Here is a 17,096-nt window from a genome sequence, read left to right on the forward strand (position 1 = left end):
CATGAGCACAAATCACGTTTGGAATATCTCCCTCACTCCTTCTTATCCAAGCAGAAAGCTCAGGAAAATTACTGCGCTGGAGTGATTTCAGGAATGATTGATTCTGATCTGCATGGGTCACTATGTCTTTACGCAGGTTCAGCGCATTGGGTTTGAGGGCCAAAACTCTAAAAAATTGAATGTGGTCTTTGGATAAGGTTTCAAAAATATATCCCATCAACTGAGCAGTGCTGGCAGGCGGAGCAGACCAAAAGGTCGAAACCTTGGAAGGATGAGCCTCGCTGTGATGTTTGGAGTGGAGCTGGAGATTTCTGGCCTGAGATGGTTCACCCCATGCTGAGAAGCACAGCATAAAAAGTGACTTTTATAACTCGATGGACTGTTGATGTTTTAAAACATTGTGAAAGTGAAAAAGAGACTTGCTCTTTTGCACAATAAAGATGCTTGACGAAATATTTTCAAGCCAAATGTAATCTTTATTTTCAGTTTCTGTACAAAAAGCACGGGATCACAGGAAAAAAAACTGAAATAAAAACGAAGGAAAAACATGCATTTATTTACAGCATGGTCAGAGAGAAAAAAAAGGAAAGTAGAATACATCTCCCTGTCTGAATTCTAAAGACATTAATTAAACATTGTGCTTTGATATATTTTGATATAATATTTCATATTTCACAAAGATGCAGTACCTTTCTCTATTTCACCTCGAGTTTAACATTTCCAAAGAAAACTGGTTTTGAAAAAAGAAAGCAGAAGCCAGCTCTCTACATCTATGACAAAAAAACCTTTCACAAGCTATTAGGAAACTGAATGCATGGGTGAAATGGATGGACGTGTGTGTGTGTGTGTGTGTTTCCAGACAAGCTGGTTCTCTGAGATGTTTTCAAGTGAACTTTGAGATTGAATTCAGCTGTTTTAATATAATAGGGCACTGTCAAATTGTATTTTCTTTACCCCATTTATGTCTAAACCCCAAAAGGACAAATGTAAAGTAATTAGGTCACCTGGAAAATTAAAAGAGGTCTTCAGAAACCACAATTTCTTTCACATTTCATCTTAGCAAACACACCTTCACTCACTTCAGGAAAATAGAGAAAAATCATAACTGGAATATTAAAATTACATTATTTCCAAGTGGTCAGTTTCTAGTATTTAATCACAAACAGAAACAAAACCAAACATGACTAAGTAACCTCCTTCGTGAAGATGACAACCTGCAATACAATGATTACCGAAGTCATATTTCCACAATAATTTTCTACCTTTTTCCTACTAAGACCTAAAACATTGCCGTTTCATAAGTATTTAAATGCATTGTATCAGACAGTTTTTAATATTGTTTATTTGTTATTTGAGATATACTGTCCTGGAGCACATCCTATTTTAAGGCATCCTTATATTTCCTTCCGTTAATTAATTTCACAGCTAATCCACCGAAATGTGACTTGCGAGTTGCATTTGAATACAAATTGCATAACTTGTGCATGTGTGTGCAACAGCTAAGAACATCTCCAGCAACACTGACGTCAATGAATGATTCCACGTCAAAATGTGCTTCGTTTCAACATGTGGCATATTTATCAGCACATTAGATAGAAATGTTAACTTTTTATCTGTCGAAAAAATGCATATCTAATGTAAAATAAACAAGGACAGAGAAGTATTATGGAAACATTTTAGAAACATTAAAAAAATCACATGATGAACGATTAGCCATTTCAGTTATCATGACCAAAGCAAAGAGTAATCAATTAAAAGAAACTCGTCTGAAAACATACTGGTGCATATTTGTATAGGTTTTCAATTTTTTTTTTTTTTTTTTTTTTTATTATTTTGCTCTGCTTGCTAACATACATAGCTTTTGTAAGTGCCCCAACAAAAAAAGTGCATTAGGAAATAACTATGATCATACACGTTTCACGAGAACACACGAGACAAGAGGGGGGAACAAGAACACAAATGCTTTTTGCAAAAAGAAAACATTAAATATACGATTGAAAAAAGTTTTTTTTTTCTTTTTTTTTTTTTTTTTTTACAAAAGCGGTGGAGCTTTGCATCCTGCTTTTAAAAAACAGGTGTCTTGGTCATGTCCAGACCTTTTTTTTTTTCTTTTTTTTTTCTTGTCATTGTCATTTTTGTTTTTACAAAAAAAATTGTAATCGCTTTTATTTTTCACTCTTTTTACAATATCTAAAAGGTATTAAGACATCAAATGTGTTGACATAGATATTTGATACTATTATTCAGGCCTAACTCACCGAAGAAATCCCAAAACAAACAAACTTGTATAAATACATACAAAAAAGCACAATAAGAAGTTCAACAATAAGTCTGGTACCTAAATGTGATTAAAACTGCAGAAAGCATTCCTGGCTTAAATCTACCTATCCACACACCTGGAACTATACAGGAACTACAGAAACAGTATGAGTAAAAATGACTGACATCCATCATCATCCTGATGATTACTAAATATCGCGCTCTTCAGTCTGGAATCATTTGTTTGTGTTCTCATTTGATGGTTTGAAACAAAAGCGAAAGGAAATTGCATCAGCTTTATGTTGCATTTCGTAATTAGGAATGAGTGGTTTCCAAATGGCATTTTGAGTCGTCACAGTCCCATCTGGATGAGTGGCATCTCTCTTCTCACAGTGGAAACAGGACAGATATACAGTATGAAACGGACAGTCTACAGACAACATCAGCCATGCAAAGAAGCCCCTACGGCCGTGAACGTATCAAAACCTTGGCTTCTCATTCACATTGCGATAATATCCAGCTTTTATGCCACCCGGTATGGCGAGTCTCAAAGGATGAAGTCATAGAGAGCAAAACAAACACATCTATTGACATTTGAGGACATGGGACATTTGCAGGCCAGGTACACTTTTCTTTTTTTTCTTTTTTTTTTAGCGATCCAGGTGTAGAGGTTCTTTTCGGGCAGCTCCTCGTAGGACTGGTGATGTTCGATAAGAGAGTGTCAGACAGATTTGGTGAGCCAGTGAGTTTGTTGTGGGCTCAGTGAAGCCTTAGAGGTTCCTCTTCACATGGGAGGGACAATCAGACCAGCCATAGCTGCAAGAGACAACAAGAGGTCAGTCGACAATAAAAGAGACAAATAACACATGATCTATCTGAACCATAAAATGACTGGTTTATGGTTATTAAAGATCAATATTGCAGCTTATTCCACAGTCGGTCTGGATGGAGGAATATTTTTAGCAAATAGCTGATGCTCAGCAAACACTTCTACAGTTTAGTGCTTTAAAGTTAAGAGTTTCCTTCTAGAAATAAATCTGCAGTCAGAATTGTAGCATCTTGAAACAAATTTTGGGCTCATAACATGCAAATAACACGGGAAATTATCATATTTTGTCCAAATCTGACATTTTGATACTATTTTACACTAATTGGCCCCAACAGACATCACCACCTGTATGCAAACCAAAAGCATTTTTATTCATTATTTGTTTATTAAAAATGTAATTTTCACTGTTGTAAAAGCAACCAATCTTATAAGTAGAAATGTATGGATCAACTTCAACCTCAAAAATGTACTATAATTGCAGAGCTGAATTTTCTGCACACATACATATACAATATTTTTATTTTAATTTTTTTGCTGAAAAAGCAACCAGTCTTGTAAGTAGAAAGTTATGGATCAACTTTGTCCTCAAAAATGCAGTGCCCTTTTTTGTGACTCGTTCTAAAATAGGGTCTTGTTTGCTGATTGGCTCAGAGGCAGGAGAGGGGTGGGGTGCTCACCCTGTAGACTGCTCCCATTGGTGCTGGTGCAGGTGGGGGGCGGGGAGGTCTGTGGCCGGACGACAGGCGCGAAGGCGCTCTTCTGTTTGACTGCAGAGATCATATGGACAGGAGAGAATGAGAAAGGGCCCGCAGACAGAGAGATGGAAGTAGGGATGCATGAAGAAGAGGAGGAAGAGGAAGCATGAGGCTCCAATAGAGGACTGGAGGGGGTGACTGAAACAGACACACACACACAGAGAAACACACACACACCCGCACACACACACACACAAAGATGAGAGTTATGAGGTGGGTCATGCCGATTGTTAGAGGGTTAATTGAAGGGGAAGGGCTATGGCAGAGTGAGGCATTATGGGAATGAAACCGTGTGCTACCTGCATGGCAAAGTTGATCCATAACTTAGAACTCTTGAGGAGGATTTATGCCAATATAGTCCACATTTGACTGCCAAATCACACTTTTGCAGTAGCATAACCATGAAATCTGCTTTTGTATTGACACATGTATATGTAATGCATGCCAGAAGAGGATATTATCAGGACATCTAATATGCGGTCATCTGCATGCTTTGAGAGAAAGACAGGTAATAAAAACCACCGTACACTAGCCAACACTCATGGAGCTGAATGTTGAGACGAAAGCTTGAGCTTTCTCACCAAATTGGAGAAAAACCTACAATGAATTTTCTTCAATGAAATTCCAATTGAAAACTCGTGCCAACTTGTTTCCATTTTTATAATGAATGGAAAGCAAACCTGCCATGAAACAGCTTTGCACAGAGCTCGGCCTGCCAAACAAGTGCCAATCACACAAAATACAGCTGCTATATATCGAATATATGGACATTCTTGAGTATATAAACCTCATTTGTAATTGTCAGGCCTCCAGCATTGTGATCCCCCCCCCCCCCCAATAACAGTAGCAGCAGACGTATCTACAGGAAACTGCAGACAGAAAGCTCACTAGAAAGCGAGCGTGTGACGGAGTGAGTTCCATGGAGGAGTCGTTAAAAGTGTTAGACATGAAAGGAGATGAAACAATATGAGTGTTAGTGGAGTTAGTTTGGATGGAGATGTTTACAGTGCATGGAACAGCAGACAGACAGTAACCTTTCCCTCAAAGAACACAAATAGGCAAACAAACAACCTTAGTATTTCAGATTGACTGAGTTGCGACCAAATAAGCCTGTTGTGATCACCAATATCACAAAATGCAAGCTTTTTAGACACACAATGGTCGAATTTAGCTGGTTAAATCCAACAAATCAGAATCCAAAACATGCAGTGAAGAGTTAACTACCCTGCTGAAATGACTAGCATGTAGTATCTAACATTTCCAGGCTGGTGAATCGGTCTACACTCTTTAAAATAAAGGTTCTTCATTGGCATTAATGGTTCCATGAAAAGGTTCTTCAGAGTGGGAAAATGTTCTTCAGATTATAAAAATGTTCTTCATACTAAGAAAATTACTGTTCAACCCAAAATAGTATTTTTACACTCTAAAAAAATTCTGTTCCAAATGGGGTTTTTACAGTGATGCCACAGAAAAACCATTTTTTGGTTTCAAGGCTTTTCAATGAACAGTTCTTAAAAGAACCATGTTTTTCTTAGTGTGAAGAACATTTGAATATACTGTAAAGAACACTACAAAGAGCACTATAAAGCACAAGTTTCCATGGATGTTAAAGGTTATTCATGGAACCTTTGCCACTGAAGAACCTTTATTTCTAAGAGTACAGAGGAACCAATTCTGGTTCCCCAAAGAACCTTTCAGTGAACAGTTCTTAAAAGACCTTTTCATTAAGAGTATATATGGTGTTGCTGTAAAAACCCCCTTAGCAAGTAAAGTCTTGAGACTAGCTGAAATTAAAAAGTATTGCTTGTTAAACTAGTCAAGAATGCCAATATGCTGGTCTTTTCAGCAGAAATGTCAGGATCTGTTAGCTGATCAACAGAACACTCACTTGCGTAAGGAGAGTTGGCGGCGGATCCGTTGAGGAAACTTGGGGATCCAGGGACGCCCAGGTTGGTCATCCCGGCTCCATATCCATTCATGGTGGAGGTGATGGTGTTGTAATTGGACTGCTGGGGTGTGGAGCTCGGCACGTACCCGCGAGGAGACACACTGTTTGAGTTACGAGAGTAACCTGGAATATAAGAAATGGCGACTGGTTAAGGAGGACGCTCTTGTAGACTGTAGTTCAAATATAAACCATGTCAGCACTGGGATGTATTATGAGTTTGCTTATTAAGACACTTGATGTGATTTGTAAATGTTGCGGTTAGACTAATGTGTGTCTGTAACATGCTGGGCTTGTGTTTCTAGTGGGTGGGATCCCTCAGTAAGTGTGAGAACATTTTAAAGATGTCCGGATGCTGTTAAGAAAGCACTCAGTACAGCAGTCAAACAAAACTTTGTCTATGTTTCCATAAGCAGTGTGTGTGTGTGTGTGTGTGTGTGTGTGTGTGAGTAGTGGGTGTTTTGGACTCTTTTCGCCTTGCAGACAATAAGATAGACAGGATCTGAGCCATACTGAGAAACATGGATATCACAGAGACTTGAGAGTTGACTTAAGCCGGTAAGAAACAACCTTAGCAACCACCAAAAACAAACCAGCAATAACACTGCATAACAATGGCCTGTTAGTCATAACAACATACTTGCATGGTGGTAAGTTTTGAAGAGACATTTCTTAAGAAAACATCATATTCTTGTTTTTCTTTTTTTTTTCTTGCTGTACAATTCATAGTCAGCCAAAACTAAACAGGAAGTGAAGAGAGAGCTTTGAATGCCACTTGGCATCCGTGTCCACTATCTAGGCCTTAAGACTAATTCTCATATGGAACAGTTGAGAAAGAAAGGAAGAGAGTGTAAAAGGAAGAATAGAACATTTTATAATTTTAACAAATAAATAAATCATATTTTATTTATTTAAAAAGTTAATTTAAGATTTAATCTAAATTTCTCAAGTCACACACACACAAATATTCAGAAGTTTGGGGTCAAATTCTTAAAATATTTATTTTATTAAAAATACTGTAAAAACAGTAAAATACTGTAAAACAGTAATATTATGAAATAATAGTACAATTTAAAATCATTTTAAAATATTTTTTTTAGGGCCGGGACTTTAACGCGTTAATTGAGATTAATTAATTACACAAAAAATAACGCGTTAACTAAGATTAATTAATTACAGAAAAAAAATTCCCGCATTTTTAATAACTTATTTTTGCACCGCGGAACGTTTCTCACTGGATGAGTTTCGGCGGGACCGATTATACTGAAGCACCAACTAGCGTTCGCATATCATCGCAGCAGCACATCGAGCCTCAAGTATCACCTAAACGCAAAACATATAGCAGCTAGCGTGGACTTTACAATTTATGTTGAACTATGTATTATTTTGTTGGTGCAACAGTTTATGTTGAACTCTTTATTGTTTTGGCCAAGGTTTGTATACTTAGTATGTTATGGCTTCTGAAGCTACAGAGAGATGTTTTCTAATAGTCAGTGTTTCCAATGTTCTGAATGTAATTGACAGTATTGTGTTTTACTTTAAAAAAAAAACACTTTACAGAAGGTTCCAGCACCTATAAGCTTCCTGAATTTCTGAAATGTACTATTTCTAAATTGTTTCTAAATATGCTATTGCTACACTTCATGGCAAAAATTGCACTGGTCTGCTAGACTTGGTTGAACAAAAATAAACAATATTTTGTTGCTTAAGCTTATGTATTCAGTCATTATTCAATGGTATACTATAAATCCATGTGAAAAAAATTACTTCTCACTGTTCTCAGGTCAAATATTTATATGCGATTAAAATGCGATTAATTTTGATTAATTAATTACAAAGCCTCTAATTAATTAGATTAATTTTTTTAATTGAGTCCCGGCCCTAATTTTTTTTAATCTAATTTATTTCTGTGATGGCAAAGATTTTTTTTATTTATTCCTGACCATTTATCAATATAAACTTCAAAAGGTCAGCCATTATTGCAATATAATTTTTTGTTACAATGCAAATGTATTTACTGTAATTTTTACTTTCATTCAGTTTGTTACCTTTACTGATCCAAACTGGTATTTTTCTAATGTATAAAGTAATATATATATATATATATATATATATATATATATATATATATATATATATATATATATATATATATATATATATATATATAATTTATTTATTTATTTATTTTTCTTGTTTTACTAAGCAATTTAGATTATGAAAAAACATATATATTTTTGTTAATTGACAAATCAACATCTTCTTTTAACATCTCAGAGTCACGTGAGCGGCAACATGACTGCCATTATAAGCTGCAAATATCACTCGTCAGCAGAGTCGATGCTGGTTAATCCGAGACCTTCCCTAAATAAACTGTGCTCCTATGTGGTTTGATAAGCTGCGGGAAAGAGGTAGTGTTTTCTGTAAATCAGTTCGCAACTTAATTAGAACTTGAAACAATAATTAGTTTGATGGATGAACGAACGGAGCAGCAGGCTAACTGAATTAAATCCTGCTGAAGTTTCACTGCACACAAGCATGAAGTATGAAATGCAATATTTTTATAATGGCTAACGGCCCTTTCCCATGACCTCATGGATTCCTGTAGGTGTTCCTTTCCTGCGTGAATGAGGAAAACAGATGAGAGGAAAACGGGATGAGTGCTAGCAGGAGAGAAAGCAGAGGGTGTCAAGGGAGAGAGAGTTCCTCTGTCTTTCTGTGTCTCTCTCTCACTTTCTCTCTCTCCCTGATATAAGGAGAGTGATCTGTTCATCTCACATCCATTCCCACTTCCTGTGTGTGAGTGTCAGAGCTGGTGGGTGAAGAGAAACAAGGCCCGACCCAGTGATATTGAAAACACATTTGTGCATGGAAATGCTCACATACAGGGCATGAGATACATACATGCAAATCCAAAGCAGTGTTTCCCCTAGATTTATGGCTTTCCGTTTGATTTTTTCTGGACTCCTTTTTAATGGTTAAATTACATTTGATTAATCAAAAAGCATGTCTTATTCATTCAAATCATGTAACTTAAACAATTTAACATTAATTTATTAAAAGTTTAAAACAAATTACACGTTTAGGGCCCTATGAAATGTTTTATATTTTCCAACCTTATGTTTTATTCTTACCAAATTCTGGGTTTTAGTACGTCTAATTATTTGAAAGCATAAAAGCAAGTTTAATTCATTCTTACAACAGCCTTATGATTTTTTTCCCCTCAGAAATTCTGTTTTGTCTATTTAAATTTTTTAAGGAATAATAACGTTAATTTAATCTTTTAATTTATGAGAATTAACCACATTTTATTTTTTTGGAAAATAAAGGGGATTTGATTTTACAATTAAAACACTGAAGAAATATTGTATGATTATTCCTTAAAAATAAGATTTTATTCATTTTAGTAGTAATAGTAGCCTATCACTTACATTCTACTGAACAACAGTAAAATATTTCTGCCGCAATGTCTTCAAGTTAAACCAAACTTTTATTTTGACTGGTTGAGAGGATAGTTTTACCTTAAATGAAATGAAGTGTAAATAAGATAAATATCATAAGGCTAGTTAGTTTGTTTAATAAAAGAACATGTTCCTACAGGATCTAATATAATGGCGGGGAAAACACTGCAAAGGAAATTACATTTCTGCTTAGTGAAATGCTTAGCATTTCTGATTTTTACAGATCATCTTAAGCAACTTTAAGAATTCATCTTTCCATTTAGAATCAATCAGCTTTAGCAGTCAGCTCATGTTACAATATTATTACAATTTAAAGTAACGTTTTCAATTTGAGGATATTTTAAAATGTAAGTTATTCCTGTAATGCAAAGCTGAATTTTCAACCTCATGACTCAAGCATTTCTCTAAAAATCATTCTAGTATGTTGATTCGGTCCTCGATAAATATTTCTCATTATGATCAATGTTGAAAACAGTTGTGCCACTTAATATTTTTTGTGGGAAATATTTTCAGTATTCTTTGATAAATAGAACAAAACAGCATTTATTTGTGATATCTTTTTGTAACATTTCATTTCATTGTTGCCTAAGTGCTTTATGATGTTTCTTGTATCCTGCTTTAGAAGTCGGCTAACGAATGCTAAATTTTGCCAACTCCCGGGATTGCAAACCCATGACTGCATCTTAATTTTTAGTACACCGATATTCCAAAACGTGTGTGTGCTCTGCTCATAAACCGAGTTTGCATTTGCAAATAAAGTGTTTCATTCTTGTAGCGCTGTCATCCTGAGTCTCTCAGCTCGTTCACAGCCTGTGCCGCTCACACTTCTCTCAGGAGTGACAGGGAGTGTGTACACACACAGACACACTCTGATGAACGTGTCGTTTCTATGGGCAGGTGAGTGTGAGTGGCAGTTTTGAGCGCTGTGGGTGACAGGCCTGCCAAAACACAGCCATGTGATCGTCATGTGCAGTGCTGCTGGTCCGGGTCTGCGGTGGGTGTGAAGCTCACAAATGACAGATGAACAGATCCAGACAAGGACTGACACACCGGCCGACTGAATTTAAGTGTTGAGGCGGTCGAGTAGCTTTGAGTTTTGTGAAGTCATCTCTCAAACAAACCCAGTCAAACACTTTGTATGGCTGTTAACGCAACACATTACTGTGATGAGTTCGAAAGAAAATAGTGCGATAAAAATATTAACACAATCAATCGTGCACCTTGATCTGTGTGCACATGAAGTACCACTTTTAATTCAAGTATTGATTGTATAATTGTTTGCAGTGATAGGCTCCATGTTCAGTGATATACACTGACTTCCAGTTATTGATATTTGCAGTCCATTTTTGAATGGCTTGACAGCCGTTCGTGCATGTGTTTGAATGTGTGATTTGGGATTCACGTGCACACACTGACCTTGGTCTCCCTGTGAGGCCTCAGAGATGTTGACGGCGAGCTGGCTGCTGAAAGAGTTAACTCCCATCATGCCCGAGTGAGCGCCGGAGCCTGTCAGCGAGGGCAACTGGTTATGGCTCCGAGGCACGCTGTACAACGCCTCCGTCAGGTCTGCAGCACGCTTTAAAATGATCTCCTGGCCAATCCAGAGAACAGAGACAAGTGTTAAAATGAGACACAGCGCTTCTCATTAGGGTTTTGATTCAAGATATTACATGAAAGAAAACAATTATACCCTGAAATAAACTGAAATTTAATAAAAATTAATCATTACTCATTAATCCAAGAATTAAAGGATTATTTTTAATCATTATTATAATCATATTTTAATTATAATAATTATACAATTGTTTTATTTACCTTATGTAAATGTAAAGTTGTTATATAAATATCAAGTTCTTATTATGTTACATTATTATCATTTTATTTACATTATAATAATTACAAAATATTTAAATATTATATTATTGGCTGTGTGTGTTTTCATACCTGATTGTTATGAGGCATTCCATACAGTGCCTCCACCAGGTCTGCGGCTCTTTTCAGAAGAACCTCCTAATAAAACACACACACACACACACACAATTTAGTCCGATACTTCAGCTCAGGTACTGTAAATAAACATGGTATCAATAAACAGCACAGTAAATCCATAAACAGTACCATTAGTGGAGCACCATGACAAAGTATAATTATAAAAAATAAATAATCTTTTGTTTTAAATGTAACTAGTTATTTACTATATATAAGCAAGTTGGGTTCAAAAAAAACAAAAAACAAACATGTGATGAAGCGGACAGAAATGGCAGCTGTTGGAATCTCATTTACACCAACCTGTCTCACACACACACAAGCACACACAAGAACACACAGAACACACAGAACACACACTCAACCTGTGCCAAATCACACAAGCAGTGATCCAGGGCTGCGATCCTTTCAGACTGTACACATATGCTCCACTGTCATTCTTCACACGGCGTGTGTGACTGTGTGGGTTTGTGCGTGTTATCCTGTAGTGTTCCTGTGTAAGTCACACATCTCCTCGGCCCACAGACTCACTCTGGTCTCACTAAGTGTACCAAAACCAAGGCAGGACATGAGCGTCTTATTACGGCTTCTTATGCACAATCATTTTCCATCTGCTACATCTGCACTGAATTAAAGTCTAATTTTTCTTTATTTTATCTCCTGTCTTCACCTCCAGGGCATCTCCTTTGCACTTCATAAGCGGAAGCATCAAATTATCACTCTTGCCCAATATTTTGTTTCTATCTATTTAACTTTTTACAATAATTTCTGTAATTTCTACTCAATGTTTTTTATGAGCTCATCAGTACACATTATTGCAAAGAAATAATGAATTATATAAATCCACAGAAAAAAATTGCTGCACAGAAATACACAACTATTAAAAAGTTTGGATTTTGATAAAAAATACCAAGGCTGCATTTATTTTTATACAACATACAGTATAAACAGTAATGTGTGAATTTTATTGCAACTTAAAATAACAGTTTTCTATTAAAATGTATTTTAAAATGCTGTTTATTCCTATGACGACGGAGCTAAATTTCCAACAGGAATCATTCTAATGTGTTTATTTGTTCCTCAGAGAACACTTCTTTTTAAAGTTGTGCTGCTTAATATATTTGTGAAAACATTTGTATCTTTTTCAGGAATTTTTTGATGCATAGAGATTTTAAAACAACATAATTGTTTTAATTTATAATAAATATATCTATATTGTTGCTAAAGATATCTTTCACTTTTGATCCATTTAATTGTTAAAAATAACCTTGCTGATTCTAAAAATAATAATTATAATAAAAAAAGAAAAAGAAATTAAAAGCGACCACATCTATTAATGTAAGGTTGTTTTCCATGAATAAGGAGTTTATTTACAAAGTGTTTATTTTACAAAGGAACAATTGTCTGGACAATTTTTTATATAGCACATATGGACCATGAGAGACTCTGGTCACCATCTACTTTTACTGAGAAGAAGAGAGCAGCTCATACATTCTGTGAAACATCTCTTTTTGTGTTCCACAGAAGAAAGAAAGTCATAAATGTTTATAATAACAAGTTGAGTATATAGATACATTTGAGCCATTATGATCAGGCTGAAGAGGAGGATCTCTCTCTCTCTCTCTCTCTCTCTCTCTCATACACACAGTGTTCAGAGGCAGACAGAGAGGTGTGGAGGTGATACAGAGGAAGCCAGAGCTGGTATTATGGCAACCTCTACTGGAGCTCCCTGGGGTATTACATTGAAACCTACCACACACACACACACACACACTTCACATGACTGTATGAGGAGAGAACAGAAAACAAAGAGAGAGACAGATGAAAGTATAGAATAAACACAGACAAAGAGAGAAAAGATTGACCCAAAGAACTACAGATGCAGTTCATGAAATCAGGATAAAAACGACAGAAAAAAAAAACAGGTTGGCTACAGAGAGCAGGACGAAGAGAGGGAACGGCAGAGTAATTGTAAATCTCATGACGAGAGGTGAAAGAGAGATGCAGACAGAAAACAGCGCTGAAAGATGAGCAAAGGGGGAAAGGGTTGGAAGAAAACAAAGGAAAAAAGACTCGAGGGACAGAGAGAAGACAGAAGAAGACAAAGTGAGGGAAATGTTCACAAATAAAGTGGAAACGAGTGAGTGAGTGAGTGAGTGAGTATGTTAGGAGGAGAGAGAGAGAGAAAGAGAGAGAGAGAGATGAAGAGCGGAAGTTCTAGTTGTTTTTCTCCCTCAAGAGTTGCCAGGTAAGAGGCAGCTGGGGCTGCTGGCAAACCTATCATTACTGTACTGTGAGAACAACAGCCTGTGTCTGTACACACACTCACACACACACACACTCACTGGAAATACTGCACTAATTCTACATTCTGCATGTTCTAACACAAGCTCTAATTCAGGTATATCTGTTTGTATACTGTACTGTATTGACCCAAAGAAAACCCTGCTAATGTTTATTGACAAATATCAGTATATTATATCAATATATATTTATATAAGGTATAAAATCAAGTCAAATACACTTAGCTTTATGATGCTGCTGTTCCCAGCATGCACCAGGACATGAATAATTAATGAGGTTGTGTATTTTCATTGCTTACCAATTTTATTTACACCAGCGTTATTTTTGACCTTTAGTAATTTTTTTGTATATATCAATAGCATAAAAAGTAATTTTAAACTAGATGAGACACACTTTAAATACATTATAAATAATTTTAAGAAAGTAGTTAAAATTTTTAAGAAAATCTCACTTTTTAGTGTATTCTTGTTTAAAAATATATATATAAATAATTTTAAGAAAAGAAATAAATCTTAAAGAAATTTCACTTTTCAGTGTATTGTTTTAAAATTAAGCTGCAGACTTCCCAAAGTGTAAAAAAATGTAATGTTAAACTAAATACAGCATTCTTAGTAAATCAATTTAAGTAAAAAGTAAATCTTCTTTGTTGTTATCTCTAATCTATTCATAACTTGGAAATAAATCAGAAGATTTTTAGAAGTGAATGAAGAACATTTGCTCTCAAATAATTCATAAATAAAAAAAAACAAAAAAAACTTTTAGACATTTTGTCCCCCAAAACTGTATCTAGGCCAGAAACACACACACACATACACACACATACACACACACACACACACAAATGGACATAAAATGGACATAAACTGCACAAACATACCATAATACATGCAGTAATACAGAGCTCATGCTGGAACATTAGCTCTCGGGTTTCCCACATCTATGTCATGCAAATATTAGCCGAGCCTGCGTCTGTGAAGTGCAGCTCTTAGTGACTGTTTTATGCCAGGCCACGAGGCCCTGAAACTGAACACTTTCTGGCTGAGTTTCTGAACACACTGTGTGGAAACTGTTACTTTTACGAGGAAGAACAACAGTGGCCTTCAGATCAAGCAGAGAGGCAGAAAAAGGCTCAGGAAACCACCGAATATTGTGATATTCCTTTGGAGTTTAACTTTAAGAGCCCATCTGGGACTGTGTTTGCGTGGTAGTGCACAACATGCACGCAAGAGATTGGGGGGCATATGGAGATGGGGACACAAAGCTTCCTCCTCATCATCCTCAATTACTTGCATTTCCCACGACAAAATATGACCTTAGAACTAACAGTCCTCCCCCGGCCAATCAACAACGAGCAGTAACGATCCTCACAGATGGCTCAAGTCAATGACAAACATGGGGCGAGAGAGAGAGAGAGAGAGAGAGAGAGAGAGAGAGAGAGAGTCCCTGTTACAGCAAAGACCTTGTGCTCTGTTGTTCTGGCATTATTCAGTCTAATATAGTTATTCAACGTTTACATTTGTTACCATGTGATGAGTAGAGACTCATTTATGTGTGTGTGTGTGTGTGTGCGTGTGTGTGTGTGTGTGTGTGTGACCCTGGACCACAAAACTAGTCTTAAGTTGCTGAGGTATATTTTTAGCAATAGCCAAAAAAAACAAAAAAACAACACGGTATGAGACTTTTATGCCAAAAATCATTATGATATTAAGTAAAGATCTTGTTCCATGAAGATATTTTGTAAATTTCCTACCATAAATATATCAAAACTTAATTTTTGATTAGTAATACAGTATGCATTGCTAAGAACTTAATTGGGACAACTTTAAAGGTGATTTTCTCAGTATTTAGATTCCAGATGACAAAAAAATCATAAAAAATTACTAAAATTTTAAAATGAATGGAAAATGGAAGATATAAACAAAAACTGATTCAAAATATTCATAAGGACTACAACAATATCTCATTAATACTAAAATAACACTGCTATAATCTATTATCACACTAAATCATTAAAAAATGATTATAACGAATTTCATCTCCTTAGCTTAGAGTGTAACATTTTAAAAAGTCACTTTGCCTTAAAGCATCTACCAAATTGATAAATAAATCATGTGAAAAATATTTTAATAATAAAATACTATTATTATATTAATAAAAATAAGAAATAATTATAAAATAATAGCTATGTGTCATTGTCTTTATGCATTATTATTTAGTTTTTTTTTCATTGCACTGTAAAAAAAAACAAAAAAAAAACTTTAAACTCAAAAATATTATATCAAATGACAAGATCAACCTGTTTATATTAGGTTATAGAAAAACAGTATTAATGCTTTTTATTATGTATTAATTTTTTGTATGACTGTTATTACACCCAGTTTAATGTATCAATCAGTGTACAGTGTGTATGTCTATAAGTGCCTTGTTTTAAATGTGTGGGTGAATCCGTTCATAAAGTATTTCTTGTTTTACTGTACGTCTGGTCGTCTGTCTCTCTTATAATGTTCCTGTGGGTATTTCTTTATTATACGAGCCAGTACTCCCTCCCTCTCTCTGCCCATCTGTACGTGTCTCCATGGTTTGGTTCTCCCCTGCTCTCGTGCCTGATGCTGTCCAGGTATGGGGCTCTTGTTCCAGGCTGCCTCCCCGCTGCAGTTCCCTGTGTCCGGCCCCAGTCGCCCAACCTGTCCCTGGTTCAACAGAGCCCTGCCATCCACACCCAGTGGGCAATCTGTCACCAACACAGCCTTGGCACTGGCAACACACCCCTCTCTCTCGTTCTTTTTCATACCCTCTTTCTCCTTTGCTCTCCTCTCCTGTCCTGTCTTCCCCCTGGCCACGGCTCAGTTCATTAATCTCCATTATAAAACAGAAGTTAGTTAATGTCTCTGATGCTCGCTGGCTACGACACTCTGCCACCGGCCCTTTGGCACAACATGAACACACACACAAGCACATACGTAAAATCACACACACACACATTCACTCGTGCTTAGCTATTCCCATCTTCACACACGCTGACAAATACAACATATTTGCCAGTGTGTAGGTTCTGAGTTTGAGAAATGAACTTTAAATTTGATAAAAAAAAATATTAAAGGTCAAATATGATTGACCATTGGTTTAGTGATAACATTTCTTTCTTAGATCAGGTTAGAGATTTGATCAAGCCACTAACCCAATACTAGGTATAATCTTAAGTCTCTTGTGAGTGAACAGATTTAACAATATTTGCATGGAGGACAATAAAAGTAAAAAAAAAAGTCAGAACCCTCTCCACTGAACACATTCCACTCACTTTTTCTATGAGATATGTAAAAATGTTTTTATTTTTTTTCATTGTTGATTTTATTATACTGCAGCAGCTAAAATTTATATTAATAATGACGCAAATAGTATTAGTTAAAAATTGTCTTGGGAAAGTTTTTATTGTAATTACAATTAATACAAGTAAATTATAATAATTGTAACAAAATATAATAGTTTTAGTTTCACAGCTGTGTATTTCTCATTTAAAAGTCACTTTGGATAATACAAAATAACACAAATAAATATAA

The 17,096-nt window shown here is 35.7% G+C and overlaps 1 protein-coding gene across 5 annotated transcripts in view; it reads right to left on the reverse strand.

Annotated features, from left to right (window-relative positions):
* Positions 1-455: 455 nt before the first annotated feature.
* Positions 456-17,096, reverse strand: part of LOC127970907 (transcription factor COE3-like) — a 102,202-nt gene continuing 85,561 nt past the window's right edge. For 2 of the 5 annotated variants that reach the window (XM_052573612.1, XM_052573611.1), the window contains exons 12-16: positions 11,194-11,259; positions 10,666-10,840; positions 5,732-5,914; positions 3,766-3,981; positions 456-3,075 (exon numbers count right to left, since the gene is read on the reverse strand). In XM_052573612.1, coding sequence (XP_052429572.1) covers positions 3,044-3,075; positions 3,766-3,981; positions 5,732-5,914; positions 10,666-10,840; positions 11,194-11,259 — 672 coding nt within the window. In that variant the 3' untranslated portion in view covers positions 456-3,043. The remainder of the gene's footprint in view (positions 3,076-3,765; positions 3,982-5,731; positions 5,915-10,665; positions 10,841-11,193; positions 11,260-17,096) is intronic. The other 3 variants (XM_052573615.1, XM_052573613.1, XM_052573614.1) reach the window with 2 other exon arrangements.

The sequence above is a fragment of the Carassius gibelio genome, chromosome B14, assembly GCF_023724105.1.
Source record: "Carassius gibelio isolate Cgi1373 ecotype wild population from Czech Republic chromosome B14, carGib1.2-hapl.c, whole genome shotgun sequence".
In the NCBI taxonomy this organism is placed as follows: Eukaryota; Metazoa; Chordata; class Actinopteri; order Cypriniformes; family Cyprinidae; genus Carassius; species Carassius gibelio.